This window comes from Danio aesculapii, chromosome 1 (assembly GCF_903798145.1).
Source record: "Danio aesculapii chromosome 1, fDanAes4.1, whole genome shotgun sequence".
NCBI classification, from domain to species: Eukaryota; Metazoa; Chordata; class Actinopteri; order Cypriniformes; family Danionidae; genus Danio; species Danio aesculapii.
Genome location: NC_079435.1, coordinates 14,441,811 through 14,459,600, shown reverse-complemented (window position 1 = coordinate 14,459,600; position 17,790 = coordinate 14,441,811). Strand labels below are relative to the sequence as shown.

The 17,790-nt window shown below is 35.9% G+C and overlaps 1 protein-coding gene across 4 annotated transcripts in view; it reads left to right on the top strand.

The window, feature by feature from the left end:
- The window catches only part of mcf2la (mcf.2 cell line derived transforming sequence-like a), a 131,960-nt gene that overhangs the window by 80,847 nt on the left and 33,323 nt on the right, over positions 1-17,790 (top strand). For 3 of the 4 annotated variants that reach the window (XM_056456646.1, XM_056456645.1, XM_056456647.1), the window contains exons 5-8: positions 8,228-8,347; positions 11,410-11,526; positions 15,379-15,528; positions 17,650-17,774. In XM_056456646.1, the coding sequence (XP_056312621.1) occupies positions 8,228-8,347; positions 11,410-11,526; positions 15,379-15,528; positions 17,650-17,774 (512 nt within the window). The remainder of the gene's footprint in view (positions 1-8,227; positions 8,348-11,409; positions 11,527-15,378; positions 15,529-17,649; positions 17,775-17,790) is intronic. The other variant, XM_056456648.1, reaches the window with a different exon arrangement.

Here is a 17,790-nt window from a genome sequence, read left to right as displayed (position 1 = left end):
AAATATATGTATGTGAAAGGATATCAGCCATTTATTAATTCAAATTTTACACTTCCACCATTGTGTGTAAATGAGACCCCAGAACAATGCAGTTTCACTATGTGCCCTACTGCAGTGCTGACACACATACAGTATACACACACCCGCACATATAATAATGGCATGAGTAAGCGAGAATGGGGGAAGGGAAGGTGACCACATTTTCACTGCAGCATAGAGAAACGCAATTAAATTAATGAGCAAGACTCCGATTCCTGTGCAAATGCGACTTCGGTGTAAATGTTATTTTTCATATTTGGAATCACATCGATTGGTCTGTATCGCTGCGTTCAGATTGTTTTCTGAACCTGCATGTTATCTTGTAATTGCAGTCTTTATGAGCGGCCCAAGGCGATGGTGTAATGCAATCACAGACACACAGCAGTTTACTAAAGCCTCCAAAAAGAGGAGCCGTGTTGGTCACATGTGCTTGAATGAGCTTTAATGGAGGACTCAATAATGGGGTGTGTTTGTCTGCCGTCCTGTTGTGCTCACAGGCGACCCCTGCGACTCTACACTTATTGCCAGCGTGTTGGGGCCAAGCATGGCCAATCTGCCTCAGAGGAACTGGAGATTGTCATGGTAATGTGAAGGCGGGGTTCAATTTGAGCAGACGCCTTTGTCAGCAATCAAACATGAGGTTTTTAATGGGACTGAGAGTGTCTTTATGGCCATTGTTAATGGGGAATGCTTTGCTCATTTGGATCTGACTGTTGCTTTGGACTTTGAATGCAAAGGACAAATGATAAACAAGTACGCTTTTATTAGTTTTTTAATGCTTAGTTTGTCTACAAAGTGGACTATACTGAACAATTGTTCCATTGTTTAGGGTCACTTGCGTCTAGTGTTGGGTGTAATTACAAAGTAACTAGTTGGTGTAACTAAATCACTTTTCAGCTGAACAAGTAAAACAGGGCATTATGTTTGTTTTTTAGGTAATTTTATTGAGATCTAGTTCCATAATACCAGTAAATTCTGACATCATTAACCAGAAATGACCTCTAAACAGCTGCAATTGTATTTGTAAACATTTAACTACATTACAAACTCTGTGGATGGATAAGTATTGTGAACGACTTTGATGAAAACAAATAGAGAAACACTTTCTCATGTCGAGATTTATGTTCATAATATGTGTGTGCTGGCGCTCACCGGCTGCTTTACATGCACACGTGTCAGAGCTTGAAGGTAAACAAACAACGGCTTATCATAAGCATTTTATCGATACATTTTTCCACAGTTGGCATTAAGAAGAAACAGAAATGTTATCTGACTAACATCTAGCAGCTAAAAGTGTCTGGAAAAATATTCACAGGCTTTTATTCTCATAAACCGAGCGGACATGAATGCGTCTAAGTGTTCTGATTGGCTAAAGTAGACGTCTCACGTCAGTGTTTTCTAGACGTGAACGCGCTCTTTCCGGCAATCTCCCTTCTGCGTTCACACAGCGCAACACTCCGGCAAATTATGATAATGTTACAACTTCTCTTTTCAGAAAATAGCCGGAACGAACTTACCGATATTTTCAAAAAGGACCTGTTCACACTGACAGACCTTTCCGGAAAATTGCCAGTAATTTTCCAGAAAGGTCTGTTTGTGTGAAAAGGGGTTATTATCTACACACAATATACTAAAAATAAAAATACTACAAACTACTATTTATGAAAATACTTAAATAGCAGACAAATCCAAATTCCCAACGCAAGCGGGAATCCCAGACCAGTTCAGCTCGATGACGTACAGTATAAAATCTCCGACATCACCTGTAGTCCCATTTAGTCCCTGGATAGCAACCGTCTTTTTAAACAAGCATAACTGATTGAAAAAATCAAGAGTGTGATGTAACTGGAGTGTTTTATGTCGCAGAATAAAACGTTAAAGTATCTTGAGTTTGTGGTAGCCACAAATCCCATTAAAAAAAAAACTATTGACTTTGGGACGAGGGAACTGGAACTGCTACAATGCTAACTCACTTCTGGGTTTTTGCTTACAAATTGACGTCATAGTTCCTCCGCTCTATTATCCATATATCTAGTTTTTTTATTGAGGGTACACAAACGTCCTATTGACACACTAACCATTCTTGCTAGCCCTTGAATCTCACTCTCCCCTAATTGTTAATTGGGAATAAAAACAAACAGCAGCACTGTCCAAGAAAAAAAAGGGGAGGGGGTGCAGGGTAAGCGAATTTTCATGGAAACCCGGAGCTGGAGGCATTTCAGCATGGCAGACTGTGAGATCAGCTCACTGTAGGATTAGCTCATGTTGGCAGATCCCGCAGAGCTGTGAGGACGTGATTGTGATTCTTGGGACGGCTTAAGTGTTCATAACAAATCCCAATTGTGCATTTCGAGACCCCCTTTAAATCTGTGGTCTGACTGACCGGGCTAGTTGGTTCATTTGGATGCAGTGCAGTGGATAAGAGCATGCTAATGCCATTTGACCTCTTTTTTATTTTAATTATTTTGAGTTAAACCAGCACTGTTATATGCAAAACTGTGAGGTTTGATGAGAAGAGGTGTGCTGTTACTTTTCTAACAGATTGCATTATATGTTAGATGATGGATTAAATAGATATATGTTTCATTAGAAGAGAGCCAGTCTGCACTAATGTGTGAAAAAAGAGACAAAAATTCTCAGGTTCTCTGGATTTTGTGATTTTTATAGTGCATGTTTGTGTAAAATGTTCTTTTTCTTTAAATAAATACTCTTCTTGGTAATTTAAAGAGCCCCTATTATGTGTTGAAAATGGTCTTCAATGCAGTGTGTACCAGCTCTAAGTGAAGTAAAATAGCTAAGGTATGAATCTGAAAGTGCACCATGTTAAAAACTATTGATTCATCAATAAAAGAGTCGACTCAGAGTGGGTCGAAACGAATCTTTAGCTGTGTCGGCGTGATGTCGATCCAGAACTCAAGCTCCTCTCATTTGCTGCACGCACAGACCTGGGAAAATTGAAACCCCCGGCCTCACCCACAAACACTGTTGCAAGAAAAAGAGAAAGACAAACACTGTAGCAGATCCTGGCTGAATCATCTCACGAAGACGTTGTGCTCTGAAGTTTGATGAGAAAGTTAATGTTATTTTCCCTACCCAAAGATGAGGCTGTGAAGAGTCAGTGGTTGATGTTTAATTTTGTGAAAACACCTCAGCATTATAGCCCCAGCCTTGTGCTGCGTTCCCATCATTTTTCTGACAAGTGCTTTAGCAATCTACAACGGGGGATTCGTCGGCTGTTTGTTAAAGAAAGGATTAGAAAAGACTATTGATGTGTAGAACTTTGTCAGAGCTTGACAGGAAGTTTACAGTACACAGTTCATGGATCAGTTCCTTTCTCCAATTCACAAGTGTAAGTAAGTGCGATTAAAATGGTTGCCTCCTTGTTTTCTCTAGCTTGCAAAATGTGTTTTTAATTGTGTTTTGTTACTTGTAACTGCTTGTTCTGTATCTTGATAATTCTATATATTTTCATATCGTGTCTAAAGCCACGTTGAAAATGATGCAAGTGCTGCTTTGTTTATGGAGTAAAATGCGTTTTTGAGCTTGCGATCCTCTGCCGTTTGTCAATGCTATGGCCACCATCAGCTGTTCCTACACATGTGTGTCTGTAAAGTTTCAAAATAGTTCAGCTTTTGCCACTGTGTGGATTAATACTGAATGCATGTCATTGGTTTTACTTATGGTTAAGGTTAGAGCAATATGCTGGTGTTAAACTGCATTGCTTTAATGCACTCCTGCATTGGGCTCACGCATACACTCTGCACTCTGACTACTTCAACAATGTTGAAGTCGTGGTGGGCGATTTTCTCTGTCTCACGTTAAATGCAGTCGACCAATCGCAACAGACTGAGTCATCGTAACAATCAGCGCAGATTAGCATCACGCTAAGGAGGGGGTTGGGAACAAATGAATCACTGAATAGATCATATAGAAGTCATTGGGATATTTAGGTAAAAATAAATGCATATTATAAGACAATGAAAGTGTTTTTTGACCTTGCATGCATTTATCAGACTGTTGTTGGAGACCCCTCAAAACCAAAATATGACCCTTTTCAATGCATAATAGGGGCTCTTTACTATAAAATGTTGACATTTAGAAATTTTTTTTCCATTTAAAATGCATTAGCTGGGTAATTTTTTATTTTTAGACAACAAAATACTAATATTTTAAAAGGATAGCTCACCCAGAACTGAAAATTCTGTCATCATTTATTCAGCATTTGCTTGTTCCAAACCTTTGTAAGTTTGTTTTATCTGTTAAACACAAGATATGATGTTTTGTATAAAGCTGGAAACTAGTAACATTGACATCCATAGTGTTTATTTTTCCTACTATAGACATCAGTAGTTACAGGTTTCCAGCATTCTTCAAAATATCTTCTTTTGTGTTCCACAGAGAAAAGAAACTCTAATAGTTAGAAACCACAAGGGGTGAGTAAATGTTCATTTTTGGGTGAACTATCCCTTTAACATTATGAAACATCGAGAGAATAATAAATTAATATTGATATTCTGTGGAATTACCAGGACAGCTTTCACTAAATTGAATAAAAATGATTAAATTAAGTAAGAAATGAAAGTATGTTTTAATAATAATTGAATCTTTTCTTGTAATTATTAATAATAAATGAATAATAAATCTGTTCTCTTTGTGACATTTATAAAATCTCTACTTTCTGCTTCACTGGTTACTGACCAAAACCCTGCCAGTTGAGCATCTGGTTTTTCATCTGCCAGCAGAGCCATACAAACATCACAGTCGTGTATTGATCAGTGGACATATTTCTGATTTGACGCGCTGCCCAGTAGGGAGGCATTTTAATGAAGAGATTGTAAACATAAGAACTCCACGAGGGGTGTGTGTGTGTGCGTGTGTGCGTGCGTGTGTGTGCTCACTGACAGAGTGAGAGCGGGTGCTCAGGGAGGGAAGCATATGTGAGACCATTGTTAGCCTTTCTAGTCTCTGAAGGGGCTGCGTCGTCATGGCAACAGTATATATCAGGAGTGAGTGCGGATGCAGACAGTGGGAGGGTGCCTGTACCAGTCAAGTGTAATGCCTCACTAACATAAGCTAAGGTATATTAATACACACTAAAAAATGGTGCTAAATAGCACTAAACGTGGTTGATTGGCTCATAAGGGAACCACTCTGAGTGTTAGACAGCACCTATTTTTATTTTGTGTGTGTGTGTCTATATATATATATATATATATATATTCCTTTTTTCCATTTATTTTTATGCCAAGTACAGATGTCACAAACTTTTCAGCCAAAAAACAAGACACTTTTTATTTTGCCTATTATTTTACAAGACAATTGCATTTGAGTGAAGGTGGGGCCCCTCCCTACCTTTAAAAATGTCTATAGCCTCCCTTTTTTCAAGCATTTTTCTGAACAAAGTTCAAAAGTAAAATGCCCATCTGACACAAGATTTTAAGTTTAGAAAGCCTGTTCTGGCTCATTGTGGTAAAACAGCTTGATTTAAAGAAATCAAAATGAAAGTGCACTAGCACAATGGGTGATTTTGTCATTAACAACAAATGCAGCTTAAAATAGACCAAGCTACTGTTTTATTTTTGGCTATTCAGTTAATAATAAGACATTACTCATGAATATTTGACTTTTATTTAGGCTAACAGTTTGTGTTTTGCCCATTTGTTTTGGCTGCTGAACGAAGTGGTCTTTAGCGCAATTAATTTAATCTTAAATGTTATTCATTCTTCTATTTTTGTTCATACAGAGATATAATACTCATAATTTTTTTTTTTATAAACCCACTTCAACAAACCCTAAATACACCGCCTAGTATATTGACAGTAATGGTAATAAAAATAGTTAAGACAAGATAAGTAACTGTAAAATTGTATAAAATAAGATAGTAAAAAATAAATAAATAAATAAATAAACAAATAAACAGACAACAATAATGGGTGATACCATCAGGGATAGTGCTGTGCTATCCTACAATGATAGGCTAGCATAGCTCTGTTTACAGTAATAGGTTTTCGTTTTAATATGCATAAGTTTCGATACAGTTACGCCTTCCATCCACACTACGGCGGAGATTTCGAGCACTGAAAACGGAGCATTTTGGAAATGCTTAAGAAGGCGTTTTTTAATTTGAAAACGCTGTTGCTACGTGTCAGTGTGGATGGGGGAAAACGGAGACATACTGAAAACGAAGGCGTCGCTGCACAGATTCGCTTCTTTGATTTCCTCAATATTAAGTAGCCTACACAAAGTTCAATCTTGCACCCTTTCCTTGTAAGTTCAGACTTCCAAGTTTGATGTTCAAAATAAACTCCAGAGGACACATCAAGTAAATCTAAAAAAGGGAACAGTGTACTTTATAACCTCATTCACATCACCCTGGCTACATTGTTTCATCTTGACAATAAAATGAAAACATGATATAAGGAACTGTCAATTTTCCTTTTGATATTAACAACTTTACAGACACCAAAAATGTTGAGGCGTCATGTAGCTACATATTTATATGAGTGTCATCTTCACTGTATGCATATTTAAAACAAAACGGAGCCTATAACATTACTGCCTCCTTTCATTTTCATTGAAAAATACAAAACATACCCTCTCTTTCACTGAATATCAGTTTTATCAGAATCAGAATCAGAATCAGAATCGGTTTTATTGCCAAGTGTGCTTCACACACACAAGGAATTTGTTTTGGCTACAGAAGCTTCCAGTGTACATAAAGTGACAAGTGACAACACAAAATAATCTGAAAAAAAAAAAAAATAATAATAAAAAAAAATGATGAACATTAAACAGATGTGGTTAGTGAAGAAACCTGGATGTTGAGTTGTATGTACAGATTGTTATAAATATACAGGTTATAAGATGCTGTGTACAAGTGCGAATGTAGAAAGTATTGCATTGTATATTGATATAAGGTGCTGTGTACAAGTGCGTATGAGAAAGTATTGCACATATTTATTGCACAGTAGGAGAATATTTAACTGTTCATAAGGTAGACAGCCTGAGGAAAGAAACTTTTCCTGTGTCTGGCTGTTTTTGTGCTCGGTGCGCTGAAGCGCCGACCAGACTGTAACAGTTCGAACAGGTAGTGTGCTGGGTGTGAGGGGTCCAGAGTGATTTTGCGAGCCCTTTTACTCACTCTGGAAGAGTACAGTTCTTGAAGTGTAGGAAGGGTAGTGCCAGTGATTCGTTCAGCAGTCCGGACTATTCGCTGTAGTCTACGGAGGTCAGTTTTGGCAGCTGAGCCGAACCAGACGGTGATTGAAGTGCAGAGGATGGATTGGATGACAGCTGAGTAGAACTGTACGAGCAGCTCCTGTGGCAGGTTGAACTTCCTCAGCTGACGAAGGAAGTACAGTCTCTGCTGGGCTTTCTTCATACTGATGTTGATTTGTTGATTTATTAATCAACAATGGCCATTATAAAAGTGTAACTTACAATAAGTTTATACAATATAGGAAATAAAGGCAAGCAATCAGTCAGATGTTCAGAATCAGTGTACGTGGTTACATAAATAAATATAATAACCTATCTTTGCGCTCAACAAAAACATGTTACCTGAGAACAATAGATTCAAAAGACCAGGTCAGGAAATATGTTGTTACATATAGACAACAAGATTAATTCAATATCAGGTTTAACAAATATAGTGAGATTAGATCTAGCGGTAGATTCTTGATGAACTGTCCGACGTGCACAGCTTTCACCTGGGGTTCTGAGCTCAAAGCACCCGCTGACTGCCTGGAGCTCAGACGTGCGCATATGCTGCAGCGCATGCCAGAGTGTGTGTGTGTGGTCACGTGATGTGCGTTCTCAGGGGGGTAGTATAGATGGAGAGTTGTTTAGAAACGCTAGGTGAAACACCAGTGTGGACGTGGATTGTTTTCATTCGAAAATGTCATGTTAAAACTAAAACGTATTAGTATAAACGGGGCCTGAGCATGAGGGACTGGACAGAGAAAGAAAAGAAAAAAGGGAGATTAGTTACATACAGGATAAGTCACATTATTCCCCAGGAAGTGCATTTACAGCAGAGAAACATGATAAAAAGGGTTGGCAAACATATGAGAATTTGCCAGAAGCCCTAATTGAATATTGAATTTTTTCATATATTCCTTTTGTAAGTTTTTTTATATGGCTTGTTTCGATTTCTTTTCTTAGTTTTCTATGTTTGTGTGTTTTTTAGGGCTCTTTCCCAGGCAACCTGCAGCTGGTGCTGGTACTGAGACCCACAACACTCTTCCAGCGCACAATCTCGGACATCTTATTTAAGTTCAACAAAGATGACTTTAAAATGAAGGTGCCGGTAAGCCCACACATACACACACGGCACACACACATGTGCATGATTGAGTATGGCAACCAAGATTATATATATAAAACATACAAGGATACATTTTTCAGAATGCTAACTATTAGTGAGATAATACTGTGGTTTTCATTCTATAAATATTAATAAATAGACGCTTAGACTTATTGCATTGTATACTGCTTATAGTAGGCTACGTATTCAGTATTTACATACTAGTAATGTGTCTATTCAATAGATACTATAGTAGTTATTCATTAGAGACCAGTATTTGTAAAGACTAGTAACTATTCTATGGTTTCTATTAACACATTTCTCATTTTCGCAATAGATGTCTGAGAGGGACTGTGAATATTTTTATTATTATTTATTCCAGTTGTAACTAGTGCATTTTGTATACTATCTAAACCAGAGATGCTCAAACTAGGGCCTGCGGGCCAAAGATGGCCCATGGTAACCTTTGATTTGACCCCCCATCTCATCTGAGAAGAAAGGGAGAATGATGGAGATGGTTTAGAGATTATCATCTCAAATTTAATTTAACCTTTTATTTGTTTGTTTTATTGTTGAGCTACAAAAAAGGCTAACTGAAATTAAACATTTCAATTTAAATGGTGTTAAATAATCAGATTTAATTTAAAATGTACATACTGTCACCCGTCGGACTTTGGTGAGCAAATCAAGGCAAAGGCAGATTCTGCACGACTAGTGTGTTCAGCATTGAGCAACTCCGCTGTGTTATAAATGTGATTGTTTTTATTGCAATAGTTATCATTAAAAATGGTAAACTGCATTAGGTAATACAATTCAAAGAAATGTTTTCTTTTTATTTTGAAATATTAGGAAATAAATTAGGAAATTACCCATGGCAACTTTAATGTAAAATAGTTTGGTAGATTTATCTTCGACCCATGGCTGTCAATGATATTTGGTTTTTGGCTCTTCATACGAAAAAGTTTGGGCACCCCTGCACTAAACAAATGTTGCTAAATAGAACTGAAGACTGTAGAATACACAAGACATGTCACTCGTATAGTTTTAAATAGGGAAAAGTATCAATATGGCAAATGAAGCCCCGCCTACTAGTACAGGAGCCAATCATCAATCGCTAAAGACTGACGATTCACCGGGGTAAAAGCTCGGACCATACATGCGCTTTTTACGACAGTTTGGTGGTCAACAAACACACTGGAATCTCAGCGAATACTTGCTTCACATAAAAATATCCACAGAAAGCTTGAAATCTGTACTTTTAAATGAACCAAGTGCTCTTGAAAACAAGTTGTCTGGTTTTGTAATCTGTATGAAATGAATGCGAAGTACAGTCCATCGTGTCAAATACACATCACATGACAGCATCTACTCAACAAACGCCCACAAACTTGTAAACAAAGAGTATAATGTCATTTCTGGAGGAGATTTGACATCAAGACCAAGTTGTGGATTACTTCAGAAGAGTAGCGCGATCTGACGATCATTATTCAGAGGGTGATAATGTGTAGAACGGCCATATCTGAGGTTGGTGTTGTGATCTCGTTCATTTCAAGTGCACATTCGCTTGGGGAAACTGAAAACATGCCGGTATTGTTTGATTCAGATGTTTCGAAACGAAACTCATGAGACAGTTGTTGTTTAATTTATTGGTGTTTCCAAATATGTAATGTAATCGTAAGCTTGGCAAACAGTTTTGGAGAATTTGATTTGTTTCCCCATTCAGACAGAGTGCTCAAGCAAACCACTCGAGAGGCGTTTCAAAGATAGCCGCCGAGTGAAATGACTTGCCTTAAAGGGACTTTGATAGAGCTTAATTGGGTTGCTTAGCTAATCATCATAGAGGAACCACTTTAAGTGCTGCATAGCATTTATATGCTTAAGTGTGGTGCTATGTAACTCCCCAATGAACAACTAAAAATTTAAATACTCGCACTTATAGCACCTAAAATGGTTCCCTGAAAAAACACAGAACCACTAAGCAGTGCTAAATAGCACCTCGACTACCACAAAGAACTGCAGAAGAACCAATTTTTTGTGAGTTGGTATTTATTAGGTTCTAGTAGGTTTCGGATCTGGCACCTCTAAAATCTGATCCGGCACCTCATTTTACCGATCCCCCTCCTCAACTGCCCTCCTCCCCCGCCCGGTGTTCACTTTCACTTTCTTCCGCGACTCCCAAACCCTCTTCACTTTCATTCGCGACAACCCCGTTCTTCACTTTAGTCCTTCGTCCGGGACACCCATCCGCCATCCAATGCCCCCACAGTTCCCCACTCCACTTCCGTGCGCGACACCTCTCCATCCTCAGGTAACATGCCTGATCCGTTACCCCGATCTGTTCCAGGACCTCGCAATTGACAAATTAAGCATTGACCCAAAGAAATAATTACTAGTATATAATAGATAATGTCCTAAATATAAATAATAATAACTACTAGTAGCATAAAAAATTATACTAGTACGTTTTCTAGATTAAATCTATAGAAACCAGAAAATGCTGAGACTTTATTACAGTATGTTGATGTTGGGACAGGGCTTTCTTTAGTGCATCATTCCCTCATAGCAAACTAACAGTAAAAGAGACGTGGTTAAGGATATTAATATACAGTTGTTTTGGAAGTTGCCCTCAAGTTGACGTCAACAGAAGGACCGCCACTCCAATGGCGGAAACAAGTGGTTTTGAATTTGACTGAAGATTACCAAAACAAACATTTTTATTCAGTACACTAACTTGCATGGATTAACTATTCACCTTAAATATAACAATGTGAGCCAGCACAATAAACACTACATTTGGATTTCACACGGGCTTTAAATGTATAATCAGCTTGCCATACATGAGTGTCAGGCAGACTGTGGCATGTGGTTAATGAAGAGCATAATGAAATGGATTTTGCTCTGACATAGAGAAGTGCTGTACATTAACTGTGTGTGTGTGTGTGTGTGTGTGTGTGTGTGTGTGTGTGTGTGTGTGTGTGTGTGTGTGTGTGTGTGTGTGTGTGTGTGTGTGTGTGTGTGTGTGTGTGTGTGTGTGTGTGTGTGTGTGTGTGTGTGTGTGTGTGTAGGTGATCATGCTCAGCTCTGTGACTGAGCTCCACAGTTACATCGACCGCACTCAGCTCACTCAGGAACTGGGCGGCACACAGGAATACTGCCATGAGAAGTGGATTTCACACCGCACGGTGAGTACACTCCTGCTGTAAAGTATGGCATTGATGGGTCGGCCATAAAATGAAAGCACAAAATTCGTTATATAAACCATACAGTTAGAAAATAAACTGATATGTTTTAGTGTTTGCTTTATTTTACGCTACAGGTCTCCAGACTAACATTTGAGAGCATGTAGTCTTACAAAGTCGAATATAATCTAAGTCTAACAGAGGGTCTGAATTATACATTGACGATCAGGAGGGTCAACTTTTTTGATAATGTTCGTTTGTGTAATGCATGCTTCAGTAAATCAAATGTATGTATTTATTTAAATGATATCTAATTTATTTATAAAATGTATTTAAGTTTGTAGTGTTTTGAGGGGTATTTAATGTATTCTGAACTCAAACTATCCTTTTATCTTTACTTTTCGATTATATGTTGAAACAAACACATATTTTACAAGAAAAGTGTCTTGTGAATGCTCACGATGTCTTAAGTGTTCATGATGTGAAGTGTTCAGTGTCAGACTGTTGAATGAATATTTTCCCGCATAGACTGATTGGCGCGGTTAAGCATTCGCAGTGGTATTAACCTTTATAGGGGTATGTACATTTAAATTGATTATTACTATTATTATTTAATTACAGTGTACAGATCAAACTGTTTAGAACAGTAATCCCCAACCTTTTTATCACCGCAGACCAGTCAACGATTGAAAATTTTACTGCGGCCCGGGGGGGTTGGGAGATGTGGTTGCTAGGTGACCATCAACGTTTTCTCAGAAGATGTCAATCATAAAAACTTTGTTGTAACTCTGATACAAGTTTTATTTATGGGGAAAATTTAAAAGCACTGCAATGTTTGGGTGTTCTGTGTTTGTATGAAGTAATAGTCTACCAAAATGTATAGTTGAAGTCCGAATTATTAGTCCCCCTGAATTATTAGCCCCCGTTTGTTTTTTTTCCCCAATTTCTGTTTAACAGAGAGAAGATTTTTTACATTTCTAAACATAATAGTTTTAATAACTCATTTCTAATTACTGATTTATTTGATCTTTGCCATGATGACAGTAAATAATATTTGACTTGATTTTTTTCAAGACACTTCTATACTTCTATACTATACTTCTATACTATAAGACACTAGCTTAAAGTGACATTTAAAGGCTTTACTAGGTTAATTAGGTTAACTAGGCAGGTTAGGGTGATTAGGCAAGTTATTGTATTACGATGGTTTGTTCTGTAGACTATCAAAAATAAAAACAGCTTAAAGGGGCTAATAATATTATTGACCTTAAAATGGCTTTTTTAAATTTTAAAACTGCTAAAATCTTCTTCAGAATCTTTGTCCAGAAAAAAAAATATTATCAGACATACTGTGAAAATTTCCTTGCTCTCTTAAACATTATTTGGGAAATATTTAAAAAAGAAAATAAAAATTCAAAGGGGGGCTAATAATTCTGACTTCAACTGAATATTCCTTCAGTGCAGAGGGGTCCTTTGGGTGTTTGAGCACGTGCCCTTTTTTTCTCTTGGAGAGAAAGTGGCCCCTCAAAACGAAACTGACTATTTAAATAAATATTCTTTGTGCCCCTGCCCCTCCAAAGGTCTCTACATGGCACTGTAGTCCATTTAAAGTATGAAGATTCTCAGTCAGTTCTTGTCATGTGACTGTGCGCTTGCGGCATTTTGAAAGATGCTTTTTTTTTTAACTCAACTGGGTGTACGAGTGTGTTGCGACCGTTGGGGCCCACTGATTTAGAGGACTGACCCCCCAATCCCCCCCACTCTCCTTCATGTTGTATTGATGTCCTTCAGAGAGGATAAAAAATTAAATAGGGGAGGTCAATCCCCCCCAAATCCCTCTGTAGTTTTCACCCTGGTTTCATCAACTGAGAGTTACAGATGTAAATTCAGGGGCCATTTACACGACAACGATTTCAGCCAAAAAACAAGACACTTTTTTATACGTTTCGCCTATTCTTTTACAAGACAGCAGCATTTTTGTGACTGAAAACACCATTGTTGTGTCCGTGTAAACACTCGAAAATGAGTATATATGAATATGTCAGTTGCATGCACAGTACTGTACATGTTTAGGGGAGTGTAGATTATAGGAAAGTACAAAAACACTCAACCTTGGCGAACTACATAGTAGTGTTTTTGTTGCTCAAGTGTTTCCTATCGGTTCATCAGCAAAGTGCAGATGAAATTTACAACTTATACTAACTATTATTATATTAATAATATTTTTCAGATACTGATTCCTCAACCCCCCCAACACTAACAATAGTACTAACAATAGTTAACATAAGTGTTGATTTATATTTTTAAATGTACAACTTATATTAAAGGTGGCACGGTGGCAACGTTTTTTCAAAGCATGAAGGTTGCTGGTTCGAGTTCTAGCTGGACCAGTTGGCATTTCTATGTGGAGTTTGCATGTTCTCCCCGTGTTCGAGTTTCCTCCGGGTGCTCCGGTTTTCCGCACAGTCTAAAGATATGCACTACATGTGAATTAGGTAAACAAAATTGGCCGTAATGTATGTGTAATTGTGAGAGTGCATGGGTGTTTTCCAGTATTGGGTTGCAGCTGGAATGGCATCCGCTGCATAAAACATATACTGGAATAGTTGGCGGTTCATTCCGCTATGGCGACCTCTGATAAATAAGGGACTAAGCCGAAGGAAAATTAATGAATGAACTTTAACTATTATTCATACTGTGATTATTAATAATCTTTTTAGATACAGATTCTTCAACCCCCCAACACCAATGATAGTACTAACAATAGTTAACATTGATGAGGGAAAATATTCAGTCGGTGGTCTAAAACAGGCTCTGAAAGTGTTCAAAAGACACTTTTACCTATGAACTGGGTGTTCCTATCTACATATAGCCTAATAGTAACGGTGTGTATTTTAATTGACATATCCTCACACATAAGTTATTTGGTAAACAGAAACGTTTGTGTTCATCCTTTTATCAGTGCACACATGCAAACTTGTCATCTTTTGGCCAAATACATGGTTTTATATTCAACCTTGGTCATCACTGATAATTGCTAATCATTTGTTTCCCATTAGAGATTACAGTAGGTCAGAATTCAATCATCATCCAGAAAAACACAGAACTTATATAGCATAATAGTGGTTAGCACTGTCGCCTCACAGCAAGAAGGTCGCTGGTTCGAGTCCCGGCTGGGCCAGTTGGCATTTCTGTGTGGAGTTTGCATGTTCTCCTTGAGTTTGTTTCCTCTGGGTGCTCTGGTTTCCCCCACAGTCCAAAGACACTATAGGTGTAAATGCGCTATAGGTCAGTTGAATAAACTAAATTGGCCGCAGTGTATGAGTGTGTGTGTGTGAACGTGAGAGTGTATGGGTGTTTCCCAGTACAGGATTGCAGCTGGAACGGCATCCGCTGCGTAAAACATATGCTGGAATAGTTGGTGGTTCATTCCGCTGTTGTGACCCCTGACAATTAAGGCACTAAGCTGAAGTAAAATGAATGAGTGAATTAATTATGAATTTGGTTCACTGAGGCATGCCTATGTCTTACACAAACTACTGAAAAAAGGCTAGTCAATATATTCTTTTGACTGTGTAGTATGTTGTAGTATGCCTTCGGTGTGTTTTACTTCATTATACTGATGTATTTAAAAAAGGAGCTTGTTGGTCTTCACCTCAAGAAAATGAATTGCCGCTTTCATCCATTTGTGGAGTTGCTTTCAAGTAATCAGTAATTGATTTCGAGCAGGTCTGTATTGATCATGTTGTGTTTTAAGTACTAGGCACGGGGATATTTCTTATTTGCTGCACACTTAGCCATTAGTGTGATTGTGGTTGTGTTTGGTTGTGATTGGTGTTTGTGTTGTGTCTGTAGGCCATTGAGGGTTTTGCTCTGATGGTGAAGAAAACAGCACAGACTCTGCAGTCTTTCGGGACAGAGCTGGCGGAGACTGAACTGCCTAATGATGTTGAGGCCACATCCAACCTTCTAACCGTCCACACAGAGAAGAAGGACAAAATGAAGGTCAGAATATATTATTATTATTTCAGTGTACTAGATATAATGACCACAATATCCCTGTCGCAGCATGGCTACTTGGAAAATAATTAAATAAATCGCCATGAAATATTGATTAGAGTGAGATTTCTTTCTTTCTTTCTTTCTTTCTTTCTTTCTTTCTTTCTTTCTTTCTTTCTTTTTTTTGTTTATTTTTTTTAATTTAATTTATTTATTTGTTTGTTTATTTAATTTATTTAATTTATTTTTTAGTACTAATCTCAATCCTTACATGTTAATTATTTTTAAAAATGTGTTTATTTGTATTTTAATTATTAGTATCCTTTTTATTATAATAATATCTGTATTTACTGATTTATTTGTTTATTTGTTTGTTTGTTGATTTAATTTAATTACATTTTCATTTCTAATCTCAATCCTTGTTGATTAATTTGAAAAATGTGTTTATTATTTATTTTCATTATTAGTATCATTATTGTTATTATTATTATATTTGTGTTTACTTGTTAGGTTATTTGTTTATTTGTTCATTTAATTTAATATAATTTATTTTTTATTCTAATCTCAATCCTTATGTGTTGATTGATTTAAAAAATGCTTATTTATTATGTATTTTAATTATTAGTATCATTTATTATTATTATTATTATTATTATTATTATTATTATTATTAATCTGTATTTACTTATTAATTGAATTTAATTCTAATCTCAATCCTTACATGTTGATTGATTTGAAAAAATTGTTTCTTTATTATTTATTTTAATTATTAATATCATTATTATTATTATTATTATTATAATTTTTGTATTTACTTATTAGTTTGTTTATTTATTTATTTATTTGTTTGTATGTTTATTTAATTGAATTTAATTGAATAAAATTTTTAATTCTAATCTCAATCCTTACATGTTGATTGATTGGGAAAATGTTTATTTATTATTTATTTTAATTACTAGTATCATTATTATTATAATAATATTTGTATTTACTTATTAGTTTGTTTAATTATTCTTTTATTTTTTTATTTTTAAATTAAGTAAAATTTTAAATTATTTTATTTTATTTCATTTGTTATTTATTTTTAAATTCTAATCTCAGTCCTTACATGTTGATTGGTTTAAAAAATATATATTTATTATTTATTTTAGTTATTAGTATCATTATAATTATAGTAATATCTGTATTTACATATTAGTTTATTTATTTATTTGTTAATTTAATTTAATTCTAATCTCAATCCTTAAATGTTGATTGGTTTGGAAAATGTTTATTTATAATTTATTTTAGTTATTAGTATCATTATTTCCAAATATCTGTATTTACTTATTAGTTTATCTATTTATTTATTTGTTTGTTTATTTGTTTGTTAATTTAATTTAGTTAAATTTTTAATTCTTATTTCAATCCTTATATGTTGGTTGATTTTGAAAAATGTGTTTATTATTTATTTTAATTATTAGTATTATTATTATTATTATTATATCTGCATTTAGTTCTTTTATTTATTTATTTAGTCTTTTAATTAATATATTGTTTTTAGCAAACTAATTTTCATAATACACATTATAAATGTTTTATTAGTAATATTATTCTTTCATGTTTTTCAGTTTTATGTATGATCATTTAAAATGTTTTAGCTTTAAGTATCATTATTTTAATGCAATTATATTCTCTTTTATTTTTAATTTGATCATTATTATGCAAGAAGAAAGAAAAGGAATGACCATATAAATACATAGAATATAAAGTATATATCCTATATTGTACATTTTACTGTTTAGCTCCCGTTAAACACACAAACACACAAAAAATAGACTATAGTAAAAATAGACTAGGTCATTTAAAGGTGCTTGTAATAAAAAATGATATAATAAACTATATGTCAGTACTGGCCATAGTCATTAACAAGGCATGCAGGGAAATAATAAATAATTGAACATGGATTATTCACATGGCCATAAGCTATAACCAAAACTTAAGCTTACATAAATAATTTACGCTCATCATTCAGACTGAATAGCATGTTTATTTCATGCACTCTCTCATCGTTCTCTCTCTGTGTGTGTGCGTGTGCGTGTGCGTGTGCATGTGCGTGCGCGTGCGTGTGTGTGTGTGTGTGTGCAGGAGGACCTCAGGATCGCTCTCTGTCAGGGAGGACGATTGCTGGAGAGTATCAATGAGCCGCTGGTGAAAGATCCAGATTACAGCATGAACCACGATGAACTGGAGAACCTGGCTACTGTTCAGAGGTGTGTGTGTGTGAGA